Genomic DNA, 17,919 nt, shown 5'->3' with positions numbered 1-17,919 from the left:
GTGATTGTGCAGGTGTGCATGACATGCATTCGGTGTAAAAGCTGCGGCGTAACTCCTGGAAAGACTTGGGACTTGTCCTGGAACCACGAGCAGGATCTTTGTCCTGACTGTACTTCTCTCCACAAAAAAGGTACCCCAGCCAATAAGCAGGGTGTTCAGCTCGTTCTCATTCCCAGGTCAAATACTGCTGCTTTGTCACGCCCCTCGGCGTCTGATATCAAGGCACAAGCAACCCTTTAACGAGCCAACTTTGAATATGTGTGTTTACAAACGACAACCAACAATGCTGCAAAGTACCTTTTAACCAAACAAGTCCAATGTTGTTTAGATGGATGACCTGGATTTGTATTCATAGTTAAAATGTCCGGCACTGTGACTGATATAAGATCTGTATCTACATCAGGTAATTTCTGCACAGTCTGCCACAAATGCTACGACGACAACAACCAACACACACAGATGATTCAGTGTTCAAAGTGCAGCCACTGGATTCATTACACATGTGAAGGACTTTCAGGTGAGTAACACTCTGTTTAGTCATAAATGAAATTCCAACGTGATCCAGAGTTTTCTTTCCAACCAAACACTAATTAATCCCTGGACTAACACCATCTTAAGTTTCTGTATATGGAAGAATAAGATGATTTCTAAAAAGAGAATGAATCAAATGTTGCCCAATGAAATATCCATTGTTACATGTAAAAGAATACAAGGGCGCATGATTAAATACTACACCTTGATTACTATTAATCACCTTGACTGTAATAATACTTCAGATCTCTAAAATGTGTCTGTCTGTCATTACAGATGAGCTGTTTGGGTTGCTGTCAAGCCAACCTGAGGACGTGTATTTCACCTGCTCACCCTGCAGCGAGCACCAAACTGAACACAGCGGCTTGAAGGAGGAGCTGCAGAGCAGGCTGATAGCCGGGTTGAAGGAGTTACTCACTGACCTCCTCTCTGACAACACCACACAGCACCTCCTTACGTGTAAAGTGGTAAGAGCTTACCCATGGGACTTTGACAAATACTATCTACAGATCCTTATATTTGAGAGTAATAAACAAAAAAGAAGCATACTGTTTAAAAGCGTTTACCTTCCCTTCAAGTCATCCTTATGTGTTTTGTTTCAAATTGTGAGTTTTCTGTATTGTTGTTTTTGGTCATCTCTACCAGATAGCAGGATTAGTCATCTTATTTAAACTGTTATTTTTCTGTTTCAGTGTCGGGAACCAAACGACATACAATTTGTCAGGGAACAGCAACCAGTGTGTGATCTACATGCAATGGAGAAGAAGTTTAAAGGGGGTGGTTACACCTCAATAGTGAGTATATTTGTCCTGATAATCCACTAAGAACAGCTCTTCCTGTTTTATTCCTGTATATGTACCAACGCAGATAGATAGAATACAGCTAATGTTGCCACATTCAGCTGAAAGAAATCAATACAAATGGTAATGAAATCAGTTATGTAATTCTTTTTCTGAAACCCACACTTGCAAGATGTTTGTGATTGAATCCCTGACCTTCTTTTTTTCCCTTCTTGCTTCCTCAGAAAGCTTTCCATGCTGATGTCGCCTCTGTGATGAGGAAGTGGTTGAAGGAGGAGGAGCTTCTTCCTGAGGACCAGAGACCGACCAGTCAGGCCAGGGCTCGCTATGTCAAAGTAAGCTTCCCTTCCAAATCGTCCTCGGTTTAAGTGTTTTCATGGTTATCTTTGTCTTATTTGACCTACTGGAATGTGGAGCTGAGTCATAAACAAATATTAAAAATACTTTTTTGAGTAAAATTTTGTCCAAAATGTTCACAAATAGACACCCTTATTCACCAGGATTTTAGCTTTGATCTTACTTAAATTTTGTTTTTCTTGCAGCTGATTGAGCAGGTGTTCAGTTGGTTTCCTGCAAGCTTTCTGAAAAAGTGGGACACATTCTCCCATGAATTCCCAAGGTAATTACCATGTGCAGTAAACCTAACATTATTCCCTCAATATCTACACAATAATTATTCCCTCATGTATATTTTAGCTCTTTGTCATAGAAGCTTTAGGCATGTGTTGAGTCAAATAAGAAATGAAAGGCAGTAAAAGTGTCACTCATGGCACAGTTGTCTCAAATGTCCTCTCTGACCCTGTCTGCTGTCTCATGGTCCTTATCCTTCACTCTGTAGTGGCATGCTCCCTGAGGCGGTCCTCCCACCATCTAAGGAGCACAGCTATGCACAGTGGCTGGAAAGGACATACCAGCCCAAAGACACGAGGGGCCAACAGGCGGGGAAAACTGACTTGGTGCTGTCCTCAGTCACTACACAGCAGTCTGATGTATTGCACGGCCACCCTCTGCATTCATGTGGTATGGAAACTATTGTAGCCCATTCTGTATCATTTCTGCTGACGGATGTGATCTTTGTCAGAACCTTTGGACAGCCAACTGCTGTTCATTTTGAGTAGGGAAGGATCATATCTTTACAGGTTTCACATTTGCGAATGCAAAAATTATGTGCTATTTAGTATTTATTCGGCCAGTAATACTCGTAACTTTTTCCAATGTTTTTGTGGCCTTTGATGGGCCGGCCAGCACCTTTTTAATGGGAGCTCTGCCACCATAGGTAATTCATATGTGAGTGTGAATTGGTGAATGAGAGGCAAATTGTAAAGTGTTTTTCCAGTAAGGTTGAAAGGCGCAATATAAATGCAGTCCAAGATTATGATACATTTAACATCAATTATTTCTTTATTTCAGGGAGGATGAGGGTTCTCCTAACAGTGGTGTTATATTAGAAAAATAAACATGTCAATCTAAAGATATTATTGTTCGCTTCACATTTGTGCATTTGTAACATTACTGATATTCTAAGTTATCGAATCAACCAGATTACAGGTATCTGTTATTGTAGCTCTCGAATGCCGCATGGGTACATCTCTTATTTAACGCATTTTTTCTTTCTCAGGATTAAAACGTATGCATTTGTTCCTCCTTCTTTCTTTCTTTCTTTCTTTCTTTCTTTTTTCAGGTGTGAAAAGTGATGTGAAAACAACCAAGACTGAAGATATGAGGCAGTGTGCCCTGTGTCAACAAAATGGAGACTATGCTCCAAAGGTGAGTTTGACTGTTTTTACTACAAGGGCTGCAGCTAATACATCCATGAATCTGCAGAGTATTTTCTTGATTGATCAATTGGTCTATAACACATTAGAAAGAAGTAAAAACGAATAGAAAAAAACACAACACCTACAGTCCAAGGCTGACTTCAAAACCCAAATATATTCAACCAATGTTTCAAGCTGATGTGAATGTGTTTTCCTCCTGATAGGATGCAGGACGGCTGTTGTACTTGGGACAGAATGAGTGGGCCCACATTAACTGCTGCCTGTGGTCTGCAGAGGTGTATGAAGAGAATAGTGCTCTTTTGCAAGTGCACAGCGCTGTCTCAAGAGGGCGCCACCTGGTAAGATATTACCAGGAAATACAATATAAGTTTCTTGTAGCTAGATGTTTATTTGTCAAGTGTTGAAGGATTGACACAGGTTCCGTAACTCTGTGAACTACCTGTGTGGACGGTATTGTCTATAAATAAAGTAACATTATTTGTGTCCTTCATTCTGCAGCGTTGTGATCGTTGTGGGCAGTCGGGGGCCACTGTGGGCTGCTGTCTTTCCACCTGCCAGAGTAATTTCCACTTCATGTGCGCTCGTGCCCAGAGCTGTGTGTTTCAGCTGGACAGGAAGGTGTACTGCTTCAATCACAGGGATCTTGTCAGTGCGAAGGTATAGACACTATATCTCCCCAAAACCTATCATTTGTTTGTATTATAGTTACATATTAACATTTTTACCAGAGGGGAAAGCATTACTCCATCCGTTTATCCACGCACACCTCACACCTGCTGATTTTCTCTACATTGTATTGATTTATGTTTTGTCATACTACCTTATCACACTAGATGGTGTCTGGAAGAGGGTTTGAAGTGCCTCGACGGGTATATGTGGACTTTGATGGGATCAATCTCAGAAGAAAGTTCCTCACAGGCCTTGACCCAGATTCCATAAACATGACCATAGGTAAGAATATCGTGGCTCCATACAGGTATGCAATGTTACTACTACTAGTCAGACTGCCTTTAATCTGCTGTAACGTGTTATCTTTTCTTTCTCATTTTTCCAGGCTCTCTGCAGATTCAAAAACTTGGCGTGTTGTCTGAGCTGTCTTCAAATGGGAGGATGCTGTATCCTGTTGGTTATCAGTAAGTGCTCATTGTCATTATACAACTGGTAGCCTTATCTCTTAGTATTCACATTCATCTTCCCTTCCGTTTCCAGATGTTCTCGGTTGTACTGGAGCACTGTGGACCCCCGCAGACGTTGCAAGTACACCTGTAAGGTGACAGAAGTGAGCACACCTCTCCCTGGTGAGGAACAAGATCCGAGATGGGACAAAGAAGAGAATCACACCATAGTCCACAGCCCCAACCGCAACAGAGGTCAGCAGGAACTTTCCAATTTTCTTTTTTAAATTAAAAGCCTGGCTTACTGCCGGCACTCAGAGAAAATGTTTTGGTAAAAGTACAGCCCTGACGAGAAACTTTAAAAAAAAGCTTCCTAGTCCTTAAAATAATTGAGCTAAATCATTCATTAAAACTGATCCAACTGTTCTTTTGGTTTCCATGAAATGTTCATTTTTCAACGTGACACCTTTTTGCTTCTTTGCCAGATATGGATTCCCCGGATCGTTTAAGTTCTTCATCCAGCCCTATAAAGTCCACTACTCCATCACCCAACTCTAAACAGCACAACACACCTGGTTCCAAAAGTCCTGGTTACACACAGACCAGGAGACCAGCAGGAGGTTCATCCCGACCTCTTCCATCTCCAGGTAAATAGTTTAAGAAGTTTCCTCTTCGTTTTGAATGTTAAATGTGTCGCATCTTACTGTGTTCTTAAAGTAGACCCTATAAATTAGCATTGTCTCCTCTTCTTTACAATGTTATTTGATGTTTCAGGATCAGCTCTTCCTAAATCACATCACATCCTGACATTGAGGGACCTGGAGGACACCCGTCGGCCTCGCAGGCTCTCATCAAGAAGCCGCTGCAGTTCCTCGCCAACAGACAGTGACCCATCTGTACCGATGACCCTCCGCTCTGGTGGCACCGTCCACTCCAGATGTGCCCTGTTCAGCTCCCCTCCGAGGTCATCAAACCTGGGTGCAGCCTCGCCTCCTTTGTCACGACAAAACTCAGCATCACCGGTCTGGAGCTCCCCGCCTCGATCCAACTCCAGCATTTCTGCAGGGTTGTCACCTCGAAGAGGAGCAATCACTCACTCCCCCAGAGGGAGACAAAACTTCAAAATCACCACTCCAGTTTCTGCAGAGGTTCCCCAAGACTTCCTCGCATCATCTGAGGCAGAAGATGCAGCAGTGGCCACAACCAATGGGATCTCACTAGCCCCTGATAACCTGGAAGAGGAGGTAGCTCACCTGATGGCCCAGGAGCTGCCTTACACTGTGTTTGATACTGACACAGAGGTAGCAGTGGCCTCCATGCTGAATGCTAAGCTTGAGTTTGACGAGGCTCTGCTCACGGAGAACGTGACACTTCACTGCGGAGCACAAAGCGGGAGAGGAGAGGTTGAGGGCGTAGTGCCAGATGTGGGAATGCAGGTAGATAATCGGGAGAATTCCGAAGATGAAGACTCAAGCCATTACTTAAAATTTTCACGCACAGTGGTGTGCGACGCAGCTAGCAGCTCAGAAACCTCAGGACAGCTCCCTTCAACACAGTCGATCTCACAGTTGGATGGGGCGGACGGCGGGTCAGAGAGTGATGAAAGCGAGGTGGTGGACAATGAAGCTCAGGACACAAAAGGAGAACATGGAGAGAATACGACTCACAGCAACCATAATACACCTACTAAACAGCTAACGGTCTCTCTAAAGAGGTTGGAGCCCATCTACACCATGTCAACGTCATCTGAGCCAGAGGTTCAGGAAAGTTACCCATCATCTGATGTTCTTGAAGCAGGTTACGGAAGCGATATGTCATTTCAGGAGGAAGTGGTCCTGATGAGCTCTGAAACACCAACACCTCAAAATGAGGTGTTTTTAGATTCTGCTACAGGCCATTTTGTTTCTGCTGAAGATGGCGCTGTGGTGGGCCCAAATGTCATCGAAGTTGACACTAAAGAGGACAGTCGCTCATCGACCGACTCCGTTGAAGGATTTAAAGATGATTTGAATGACCCTGACTACTCTCCAGAGCGTATTCAGAGTCCAGAGCGTAAAACCAAAAAATCTCCCACAACTCAGATGAAAGCCATCATTGTGAAGACAAAACGTCCGGTATCAAATCTCAAGCGTTTGTCACCAAAACCGTGTCTTACACAGCAGCGCAAGCTCAAATTGATGTTGCCCCCTCGACCTACACAGACTGTAAAAAATGCATCGGCTTCCCCTGCTGCTGCCACAGTTTGTCCAGTTCCACGAACAGTTACCTCCCCCATTGTGATCAATGGTTTAAACGTACCTACCCAGCCTGGTGCCTCACAGGGAAGAACCATCGCCATTCGCTTGGACAACTCTAGGACAGGAAGTCAGCAGCAAGTTGCGATTCAGAATCAAGCTGCAGCCACTAGCTCGCCCCCGGCTCCTGCCCCTCAGGTCCTTCTAGTCAACCGACAAGGTCAGATTCTTATCAAAGACCCTAGATCAAACACCTATCAGTCCCTCAGTACAAACTCCCCTGCCTACAACAAAATAAGCCAGATTGCCAAAATTCTCCACAGTGGTAATGCCCTGCAGCGCTCAGTCCCTCGTGTTTTAATAAAGCCTCATTCCAGCCTCTCCGCCACAAACGTCCCCTCTGCCGGTAACAACACGACGACATCTGAAAGAAAAGTAGTTTTTAGAGTCGTGCCTGTAAAAAGCATGGGAACTCCAGCTCCCACAACTCCTGTCAGTGTGCAGAGTGTTCCTGAAGCAGCTTTCTCCAACATTGAAGAAAGCACAGCCCAGGCTATTATTGACAGAGCCATGGCTACCCACCGCGACGAGCCAAAGACAAAACCCATCATCCTCAGTAAACCGATGCGACCAAAGGCCAAACTTCGAAGGTCGTCACAGTTTCAGGTTGCAGAGGTATCAAATCAGTTGCTAACTGCGCCCTTAGAGTCCCCTAGTGGTTTCCTCAATAAACCAAATTTCAGCACACAACCAACACCTGCTTCATCACGCCACCAAGTGAGAGTGAAGAAAGTGTCATCGGTGTCTGAGCGGCTCTCCAGAAAGAAATCCAAGATGGACTTCTTGAGAGATCCATCAAGTGAGCTGGATGAAGTTGATGAAGCCAGGTATTCAAAGATTTGATTCTTCTCTAGTTGTTTTTACTGCAATGTACAAGAGAAAATAAGACACGTTTAGGCTACAACCTATAAGCTATTATTGAGGCTGCAGCAATTGGCTATTTTCATTATTGATAAAAGTACAGATAATTGTGTGATAAATGGAACTTTTTTTTGCCGTCATCTTTAAGATTCATGGTATGTTCACTTAGCAAGTCTGTCTGTTGTCATATATTGTTGTAAGCATGTACGCTTTGACGACCCTGATGAAGTGAACAGCAACAGCACTCTTGTTTTTGTGAAAGTCTCGGAAATCAGTGTATTACGTCTTCTAAATGTTTCTTGTTTTTTTCCAACAGACCGAGTGGTGTGAGAATGAAAGCTCCATCAATGAAGGATATCCTCGATATGGACCAGGAGAAAATGTTACGTGAGCCTGAGCAGTTGAGAATTACTGCTCCACCACTACCACCTACTACACCCCCCAGGTTAGTTCAAATCAGTGGTTCCCTCATTTAAGAGCCTTCTTACTTTTCTATAAAGTAAAGAGGCAAATAATTTGCGTCGGGTAATTCCAGTTTCTGCAGAGGTTCCCCAAGATTTCCTCGCATCTTCTACCTCAGATGATTTTAAGAATTTAAAGATGAATGTTTACCCATCTCCATGTTTGACGGGTAGCATTTTAAACAATTTTAATTTTAAAAGGTGGAAATTCTGGATTAACAGCGATTTAAGTACATTTTAAAGCAACATTATGTTTAAAAAAAAATAAGTAGTATTGCTTGATGAACAAAATGTTCTCTGCGCATGCCCATACATCATTGAATTGTGTTAATTATTTCTTCCTTAAATGTGGTATAGTACTCACATTTATTTTTATATTTAATTGTTTGCTCTTTCTGCTCAGGCCTGCTCTGGTTGAGAGTCCTCCCTCACCGGCAAAAATCAACAGTCAGGGTAAAACACACATGTGGGTCAGTGCTCGCCATGGAGACCTCTCCGAATGGGGCCCTTTTTCAGGTTTGCAACTAATTTAATGTGTATTTTTTTGGATATCCATTAGTAATCACCAGCTTAACAGCTACTCTTCCCGAAAATTTAAGTAATTTAATGTAATTCAAGGTTGAAACAATCTTGAAATATTGTCTTAACACTAGCTTTTTAGTAAATGTTGTTTGTAACATTTTTTATTACATTATCTTTTTACAATTACGGCTCATTTAATTCTACAGGTTTTAGCTCAGAAGAAGATGCATCTGCACCCAAACACAGAAAGAGGACATACATGAACCAGCCCCACCTGCGTTTTGAAATCACCAGTGATGATGGCTTCAGTGTTAAAGCTAACAGCATAGAGGGTAAGAGCTGCTTGGTTACTGTCCTGTGCTCTGACTATGTAAACAATGCTGATGAATAGTCTTCCAGGCATGATGTGTTTGAGCTACATGATGTTTGAGAAGAGCAGCTAAAAGTAGAAAATTGTCAGCATGTCTGCAGCTTTGCTCTCACACCCTCCTTATGTCTCTCCTCCCTCAGTCGCCTGGCGTGCAGTGATTGACGGCGTCCTTGAAGCTCGTGCGGGCTTCCATCTGAAGCAGCTGCCTCTGGGCGGGATGAGCGGGCCGCGGGTCCTCGGTGTCGTCCACGATGCCGTCATCTTCCTGCTGGAGCAACTGCAGGGTGCCGCAAACTGCAAACGGCACCGCTTCCGCTTCCACCGCTGTGATGACATTGAGGAAGAGCTTCCCCTCAATCCAAGTGGCTGCGCTCGGACTGAAGTCTACACACGGTACAGACAATTACTTTTTTGTCATAACTGGTTTTATTATTATGATGTTATAAGAGTTAAATGTTGTGGCTTGGTTTATGTGTTTCTGTTTCTTGTCTGTGATTTAAAATACACCTCAAATTGATTTTCTTTTCTTTCTATAATCAGGAAAGCGACTTTTGATATGTTCAACTTCCTGGCATCACAGCACAGAGAGCTCCCTGTCATAGTGGGCCCCTTTGATGAGGAGGAGGATGAATTCCCACTGAAATCTTCCAGGTTTGGGGATTGTCTTTGGGGCACTTTCTTGACCCTAACCTTGAAGTTTAAACCCACTGCACTCCACAACAAACAGGAACCCTAAAGATGGTCATTTAGCAGGAGCATTTCCATATTGATGCCACCCTTTCTGTGTCTCACTCTGACAGGCGAGCCACCAGCAGTGAGCTTCCCATGGCAATGAGATTCAGACACCTGGAAAAAATCTCCAAAGAAGCAGTAGGAGTTTACAGGTCATTGCAACAAAAAACGAAAAGAAAAGCATGAGATTTTATTAATGTCCCAAATTATTTGTGTGCTGAAATGTATTTAACTGTATGTATTTAATTGTAATCCTCTCTTAGATCTGAAATTCATGGTCGCGGCCTTTTCTGCAAACGAAACATTGAGGCTGGCGAGATGGTGATCGAGTACGCCGGCACCGTGATTCGCTCTGTTCTGACTGATAAGCGGGAGAAATATTATGACGGCAAGGTAAGTAAACAAACTAAAGAAGTGGTTGTACTTAGAAGTCATCATCATAATGACAGTCATAGTTTCGGCTTCCATTATCATGCGTGTTCATTCCTGTTTAATGTAGAGCTGCAACAATTAATCGATTAGTTGTCTACTATTTAATTAATTGTGATTAGTTGCACCCTGATTTTAATGAAAAGCCACAGTAGTAATGAAATGGTGTGTAGGTTGGTAATTTGAATCTAGTGCAGAATTGCAGACACCACCACAAACAATGAATAATATTATGAGGGTAGTAATATTAAGAGGGGTAACTACAGAATGGAAATACTTTAAAATGGCTATTTTCGAAAAAATGCCGAGCACAAGTTATCAAAAACTGGATTTAATTTCATAAAAGTCTTAAGGATTATAACTTCAAGATGTTGAATGTACATGTAATGTGAAAAAATACCGACTAACTGGGTTGTTAAATCACTCTCCATCAGGGCATTGGCTGTTACATGTTCCGCATCGACGACTTCGACGTGGTGGACGCGACGATGCAAGGCAATGCAGCTCGTTTCATCAACCACTCGTGTGAGCCGAACTGCTACTCCCGCGTCATCAATGTGGACGGCCGCAAGCACATCGTCATCTTCGCCCTGAGAAAGATCTACCGGGGCGAAGAACTGACCTACGACTACAAGTTCCCCATCGAGGACGAGAACAGCAAGCTGCACTGCAACTGCGCGACGAGACGCTGCCGTCGCTTCTTAAACTAGTACAAAACACACACACGCCACGTAACGATAGCCATCTTGGTTAATGCACTTGAAATTAGGAGGCGGACTTTGATGAACTGATTATGGCGACTTTTGTGACGTGGCCTGCATCTACTGAAAATCTTCACCATGTTGGAAGCTTAATTAAAGACCGATGGAGGACAGCATGCGTTTGCTCATTTCTGTCCTCTGACCTGCTGTGAACAGCCACACAAACCAGATTAGAGCCATATGTCGAAGTTTCGGATGAATACTATTTATGTGATTTCAGACTGCAGGATTGTTGGTCTGTTGAAGTAGGAAGTGCAATTAAGGAAAACTGCACACTCTTTTTGGACTGTACTGTTTTACCATCTCATACAACACATTCTTTCAGTTTAACATTGTTGAATTTGTTGGTAACCTCTGCTGGAACTGGGGCCAAACAACAGCCAGGAGGCAATTATTACCAGCTACAGACGGTGCAAACTAAAACAACTTGATTGCAGCTATGACTGCGTTAAGGGGGATCTATTGTTATGCTGTAAATACAAGGTCACAGAGAAGGATGGGGAGAATTTATTCAGCACCTTACTTTGATACAACCGTCTCTAGCAGTAAACATATTTGACTCAAGGCACCTTGTGTACATTGTAGTGTAGCTACATTTTAACCTCAGTCTGGATACCACAAGTTTTGTGAGGGGACTCCAATATTTTAGGTGCAGGTGACAAACCCCCCTCCCCCCCCTCCCTCTCCCATTAATTCAGTTGAAATTTCCTGTTTTTATTTGTGACGGCAGAGATCCTGTGATCTAAATGCTTTTATCCTGCCATTACGGTCTGTTCTCTATTTGTTACTTTGTACTGTTTGTGAATTTTTAAGGTCTATGAGGGAGAGTTTCCTTGGTGCAGGGTTCAAACTGAATATAGTGATCTTGCTCTGCACAGTACCTTATAAATCTTTTTGTATATTTGAATAATAAATGTATATCCAACAAGCTGATGGAAATAAATGTGTTTGAGCTTTTAACTTTCTATTTGTAAGTAATGGAACGGAAGCTATTGCTGAGTTAATCTAAGATAATTTTTTTTCTCTTTTTGTTGAGGCTGTTTTGCACCCTCTTCCTCCTGTTTGTGTCTCACAGGTGTACTACCTCAAAGGAATTTGTTATGAAGCAAGAATCATTTTATTACACAACACATTAGTGAAAAACAACTTCCTCATTTCCCCCTTGTTAAATCTTTCTAATCATTTCTTCTTCTTAGTATGAGAGCAAAAGAAACATCAATACATTAAACAATGACTTGCTATTATACCTGCAATTATTCTGAAACAATAGGTGTTTGTGTTCATTTTCCCTGTGTGCAGCCACACCCAGCTGATGGATGTAGATAGGACACTGGAGGGTTGAAGGCTAAATGCTGTTGAAGTGTTTTTTTTTTTTTTTGTTTTTTCAGGATTAATAATTGACACGCAAAGCTTTGTTACTGTATTGGCTCACTATGGATCCTTGCCTGTACATAGTTGTATAAAAAATTTCTAAACCTGTTAAATATTTTTTTACCTACATTTTTTTTAATTTATGTTCAATAAAAATTTTAAATGTTCAAAATGTGCCATCCATTTGCCAATGTTTTTACTAATGAGTAAATATGAAATTAATTGAATTAAAATATCACTTGTGATTGTTAACATACAAATGTCCATACCATACATTTTAATTTTTTTAGAAATGTGTGATATTGTCCGTCCTCTTCCCTGCAACAATAATCTTGTGATGCCTGTTTGGGAAACGTGAATATACATAGTGCTCTTTCTATTGCGTTGCCCTTTTCTCAATTGTTTACTGCTACAGTTTTAGAAAAGTCTTATCAGGTTTTCTATGAATTACTGATAAACATATTGAATGTTCCTGCAGCCCACTGCTGATTTGAGACCAGCGACACCTGCAAACTGAACTGAATTCTCTCTGTGCCAGTCACATCACTGGTCTCGTCGTTAGAAAAGAGGCTGTGATGCGCCCTGGTAACCTGACCTCTCCTTCGTAAACAAGCAGAATATCAAGTTATAACCATCTGATGTGTGTAGAGGTCTGTATGGTTGTACTGTAGCAGCCTGGTGTCATTTTCAGGTAATTTAATGAAGGTAAATGCAGTGGACGGTCACGTGTAACGGCTCCAGGGCGGCTGCAGATTTATTAACATGTCCTGCTACCTTCAGATGCTGCAAGGATTTCATGAGCTGAAGGAGAAGCTTTTCATACAGTATAATTAATTTGATACCTTTTGACCAAGTAATAAGTCAAATTATTACTGTTTAAAGGAGTAATAAGTATAAGGTAACTTATTACATTTCTTGAGTAATTTGCCCAGAACTGCCATTAAGTGGCCAGGGAGATTTATCACTTGGTCTTGCCATCACTTGTAGCCTTCAGCCATATGGCTCTTTCCCAGAACATAGTTTTTTACCTTCCTGACCTTGAGAAATGTGGGAACATAAAGGGCTGGACAGGTCTATATAAAGAGTTACAGGTTGAACTTTCTCTTACATTCAGAGAAAAGTCACCATGAAGGCCCTGGTATTTCTGGCTTTGCTTGGAGCAGCGTGTAAGAGACTAATCAAATTATTAATGTCCTATTTTGTTTTGATAAACTTTAACTTTAAATGTACTCTTATGCACATGTTACAGGACTGTGTAGTTTTTTTAAACACATTTTAACTGCTGAAAACCTTTTATGTATTTTATTCTCTATTCATTGCTATGGTTAAGTATTTCTAGGTTGTATTTCATGTCATAATCCTCACATGTTGTTTCAGTTGCTGCAGCTGAGGATGATAAGATTGTCGGAGGTTATGAGTGTCCCAGAAACTCTGTTCCCTATCAGGTGTCTCTGAACGCCGGGTATCACTTTTGCGGTGGATCCCTCATCTCCAGCCAGTGGGTGGTGTCAGCTGCTCACTGCTACAAGTCGTAAGTACTGGAAGTAAAATCGTTTTTGCATTACAATCAATTTATGTACCCTGCAACATAAATGTCCTACTATCAAACCAAGGATCAATAGTAATGGTGCATCAGTACTGGGGTTTTATTGGTCTTTTGCACTCTGTAGGTACACAGCCATGCACCAAGCTGAATACACTTCAAGTAAAGGTTAAAAACTCTAGTCAGTCTTTTAAGTTTTTATTGTAAGCAAATTGGAAACAGTGAAAAAGATGAGGTACCATAAACAGCAATGTGAAAAGAGTTGGTCCAGTATCAATAAAAATAACTGCCTGAGAACATTCTGCCCATCCACTCATTGCTCGTCACCGGAGTCCTTCATAAGCTGCCTGATTGACAGCTGGGAGTACTAACAATAACCATGTTTGTTACATTCATAATGATAATTTTGGGGGAGTGGCTTTGGAGGGAAGCCTGAAGGGACGGGCTGTCATTGCTGCTAACTTGAGGTAATGAATCAAGTGAGAAGTAGGGTCATTTTCTCGTAGACTTCCATACAATCAGACTTCTTTTTTTTTTCAACCAGAGGAGTGGCCCCCTGATGGCCAGTAGAAAGAATGCAAGCTAAAGGCCCTTCAGCATTGGCTTCACTTTTCAGAACCAGAGGTAGCCGCGTGGTTTTTAAAAGGCACAGTTTCTGAAAGCGTTTTGATACTTTTCCAGTATTTATATGGCATTAAGATCTGCTTTGTGATTAAAAAAAAAGACAATATGGAACCTTTAACAAAAAGGCTCGTGACTGCTAAACTCTGAGCATAATTACATTATTGCCACTCAGATAGAAATGAGCTGCTATTGAACCGTCAGTTGAGGTTGTTATAAGAAGGGAACGTTAAACTGAATCCAACTCTAATGTGAGCAGATCTGCACACAAACATATGGTGGCTAATGTTATCTTTAACCAACCTATATATTTTCTAATGACACCAATGAGTCAGGTCATTAACTTTATGACTCTTAAAGATGATTATTTAAGTATTCAGAAATCATTTTTAACTATACAGACATTTAAACTCTCTAAACTTTCATACCTCCTCCAGTCGTATCCAGGTCCGCCTTGGCGAACACAACATCGCTGTGAATGAGGGCACGGAGCAGTGGATTGATGCCATCAAGATGATCAAGCACCCACAGTACAACAGCAACAATCTAGACAACGACATCATGCTGATCAAACTGAGCCGCCCTGCCACCCTCAACAGCAACGTCCAGACCGTATCCCTGCCCTCCCGCTGCCCCCAAGCCGACGAGAGCTGCCTGGTGTCCGGGTGGGGCAACACCTCCGCCAACGGAAGTAAGTTGAGTCTGGAAGCTAGGTGAGAAGAAAGGTTATATGCATGGTCTCAAATGATAATGTAGGATGACTTATACAGTATTAAGTCAGAGTAGCATAGAGCTTTTTTTGTTTGTCTTGAGACTTAATAATTTCGCCAGTGTGCCTGCATGACAAACTGAGGTGTTGGGTCTGACAGAAGTGGGTATTAGGAGGCAGAGGGGAGTTTTTGTTTTTTACAAGTCCCCCAACTTTATGGAAGTGCAGTACTAAATAGCTGGAGTACCCCTTTAACATAGAAAAACTGTTTTTAAAAAAATCATACATATCACACACTGTGTTAACTAAGGCCTAATATACTGTTTGTTTTGCAATAATGCACAGTGACATGCATCTGTAGGTCTCAAAATGCAGGACTCAAACAAATTAAAGCAGAAACTGAGTGTTTTTTTTATGTGGAATTATAGTGAAAAATACGATATGACATATTTACAGTGCTTCTTTTGTTCGACTAGTGGTTCCAAACCCAAATGTAATAATTTTACAATGATATGAATTAGAGGAGGGCAGCAAATCTTGACATTAATGAAATGGCAACCACCAAACGTTTGGTATTTTACTTTACTAATAAAGAAAAGAATCAGTCAAATACTTTTCTATCAACAAATCATTTCGTCAACTCATTACTACATTACTCATATTATACCACATTATCTCCATGTAATGCAGAGTACATGTAGTATTTACATAATGGTAGGTACAGTAATTGAGACTTACCTTCCCGCTCCACAGACAACTTTCCTGACAGGCTGCAGTGTCTGAGGCAGCCCATCATTGATGACAGGATCTGCAGGAACGCCTATCCCCATATCTTCACCGACAACATGCTTTGCTCAGGATTCATGCATGGAGGTTCCAGCAGCTGCCAAGTGAGTTGGACTAAACCACAGTGAACTCACAGAGAGTCAGGTGGTGCACAAGTGGGCATCTATTGCAGCAGGACAAGTACCAGTCTGTGACTCGATGTCGTGAGGACACTAGAGTGTAAGAATTGAGTTGAATTGCTCTTTCAATGCAAATGCTGCATATATCCAGTCTAAAATCCTTTAATTAAGGATATATATGTATATATCATATACATATATATATATATATATACATATATATATATATATATATATATATATATGTATATATATATATATATATATATGTATATATATATATATATATATATATATATATATATATATGTATATATATATATATATATATATATATATATATGTATATATCATATCCATATATATACCCTCTACCCAAAGGTGAAACAGGGATGAACAACTGTGACTGTTACTTTTTGATCTTGAGTTACATTGCTCACCATGACAACAGCACATACCATGGATTTACTATGACCACTTCCAGTAACATTTAAACCCCTGTTATTCTTCTTCTGCTTGTGTTGCAGGGAGACTCTGGTGGTCCTCTGGTGTGTAATGGTCAGCTGCAGGGAGTTGTGTCCTGGGGTTACGACTGCGCCATGCAGGGACACCCCAGTGTCTACGCCCGCGTGTGCCGCTACAACAGCTGGATCAGCACCACCATGCGCAACAACTAAACACACTCCCTCACCCATACATCAATGTGTGCAAGCTGACATTACAACACCATAATCAGTGTTCATCGTCAGTTTATTTGAAACACCCTTTGTATTGCTATTTCACATATATACATCTCAGGAATAACATGCTTAGGCATAATATTCTGAAGAATTGGACAAATGAATAAACATATACATCAGCATCCACTGAATTTGTTTTGTTTTTCTGCATTGAGTTTCACAGTTGCTGTCAAAAACTACATTCTCATTAACATTCTCTTGCTTTTTGTATTTTTCACTGGTTCTGTATCCATTCTGCGCTGACACAAGGTGACTGCTGTCTTGAAATTGACAATGAATAAATGAACAAAAGGTAAACCTAAAACGTTTGCAAAATATTCAGGTTTAATATGTAATTTATACTTATTGTACTATAGATACATGCATCTCTATGAAATACCTTTCGTACATGGTTACCGTGGGCACTTGAGTGATATGGGAGACAAGCAAACTTGAGTAAATAAGCAATAAGGGCATAACTGCATTTCACTTGTTTGCATGCATTCCTCAGATGGCGCTTTGTAAACTTCTCTGTTTCTTGTTTGCTGAGGCAACCTAAAACATACAAAGGAAAAGACAGAGAGAACAGATGGGGGTAGCCATGCAGCCCTATCATACAGGGAAGCATGTGCTAATAAAAAATATTTAGGGATGTCATAATAATAAATAAATATTTCACCTTTCATAAAAAAATACAACACAAAGTGCTTTACAATAAAAGAAAAGCAACAGACTAGACATAAAAACAGGGATAATATGCCAGAATTAATGGAAAATAAGATGGAAAATAAAACAGTTGATAAAATATGAAAAAGATGGAAAATAAAACCTTCTTAACAATAATAATATTTAAGTCAGTATCTCTCTCCCTCTCTCTCTGTCTCTCTCTTTCTCTCTCTCTCTCTCTCTCTCTCTCTCTCTCTCTCTATATATATATATATATATATATATATATAGCTCTGTCTCTCTCTCTCCCTCTCTCTCTCTATCTCTGTCTCTCTCTCTCTCTCTCTGTCTCTCTCTCGCTCTCTCTCTGACGCCCTCCGTAGATCTTGATCATGGAGCCCACGCCGACTCCTTGCAGGTACAGGTGAGGAGCTGTGGATGCTGGTCAGACATACAAACAGTATACGGTATTATGTTGCAATATATCCTTGTTTTATCATCTGAAAAAGCTCTTGACCAAAAGACATGAAATCAAACATGCCAACTTATTAAAAATGTGACATTTTTCTCTGTAAACTCTTATGCCTTTGAAGGGCCAATATGTCTAAGTAGATAATATACGTAACAGCAGAGAGTTGTGCTCATATACTTACATGTATATTGTCCCAGTTGTAGAAAATCTACTCATGATAAATATTACACAAGTGTTTTCTGTGTAATCATATACCACA

At 41.1% G+C, this 17,919-nt stretch overlaps 2 protein-coding genes across 4 annotated transcripts in view; both read left to right on the top strand.

The window, feature by feature from the left end:
* kmt2ba (lysine (K)-specific methyltransferase 2Ba) overlaps positions 1-12,197 on the top strand; it is a 28,433-nt gene extending 16,236 nt beyond the window's left edge. For all 3 annotated transcript variants that reach the window (XM_068711140.1, XM_068711141.1, XM_068711139.1), the window contains exons 14-36: positions 13-130; positions 404-517; positions 808-998; positions 1,224-1,325; positions 1,556-1,666; positions 1,874-1,950; positions 2,170-2,351; positions 3,013-3,098; positions 3,313-3,447; positions 3,608-3,766; positions 3,943-4,060; positions 4,164-4,242; positions 4,319-4,479; positions 4,710-4,871; positions 4,999-7,345; positions 7,696-7,824; positions 8,244-8,356; positions 8,569-8,694; positions 8,873-9,125; positions 9,273-9,383; positions 9,533-9,616; positions 9,728-9,857; positions 10,328-12,197. In XM_068711140.1, coding sequence (XP_068567241.1) covers positions 13-130; positions 404-517; positions 808-998; positions 1,224-1,325; positions 1,556-1,666; positions 1,874-1,950; positions 2,170-2,351; positions 3,013-3,098; positions 3,313-3,447; positions 3,608-3,766; positions 3,943-4,060; positions 4,164-4,242; positions 4,319-4,479; positions 4,710-4,871; positions 4,999-7,345; positions 7,696-7,824; positions 8,244-8,356; positions 8,569-8,694; positions 8,873-9,125; positions 9,273-9,383; positions 9,533-9,616; positions 9,728-9,857; positions 10,328-10,603 — 5,364 coding nt within the window. In that variant the 3' untranslated portion in view covers positions 10,604-12,197. The remainder of the gene's footprint in view (positions 1-12; positions 131-403; positions 518-807; positions 999-1,223; positions 1,326-1,555; positions 1,667-1,873; positions 1,951-2,169; positions 2,352-3,012; positions 3,099-3,312; positions 3,448-3,607; positions 3,767-3,942; positions 4,061-4,163; positions 4,243-4,318; positions 4,480-4,709; positions 4,872-4,998; positions 7,346-7,695; positions 7,825-8,243; positions 8,357-8,568; positions 8,695-8,872; positions 9,126-9,272; positions 9,384-9,532; positions 9,617-9,727; positions 9,858-10,327) is intronic.
* A 908-nt stretch (positions 12,198-13,105) lies between these two features.
* Positions 13,106-16,665, top strand: LOC137872741 (trypsin-like). Its single transcript, XM_068711142.1, has 5 exons — positions 13,106-13,191; positions 13,403-13,556; positions 14,627-14,880; positions 15,652-15,788; positions 16,331-16,665. The coding sequence occupies exons 1-5, from the start codon at positions 13,152-13,154 to the stop codon at positions 16,478-16,480; spliced, it is 735 nt and encodes a 244-aa protein (XP_068567243.1). The 5' UTR covers positions 13,106-13,151; the 3' UTR covers positions 16,481-16,665.
* The last annotated feature ends 1,254 nt before the right edge of the window (positions 16,666-17,919 follow it).

The sequence above is a fragment of the Cebidichthys violaceus genome, unplaced genomic scaffold (assembly GCF_023349555.1).
Source record: "Cebidichthys violaceus isolate CVI_PGR_0920_01 unplaced genomic scaffold, fCebVio1.0.p SCAF_16, whole genome shotgun sequence".
Lineage (NCBI taxonomy): Eukaryota > Metazoa > Chordata > Actinopteri > Perciformes > Stichaeidae > Cebidichthys > Cebidichthys violaceus.
This window is presented reverse-complemented; position numbering and strand designations above follow the sequence as displayed.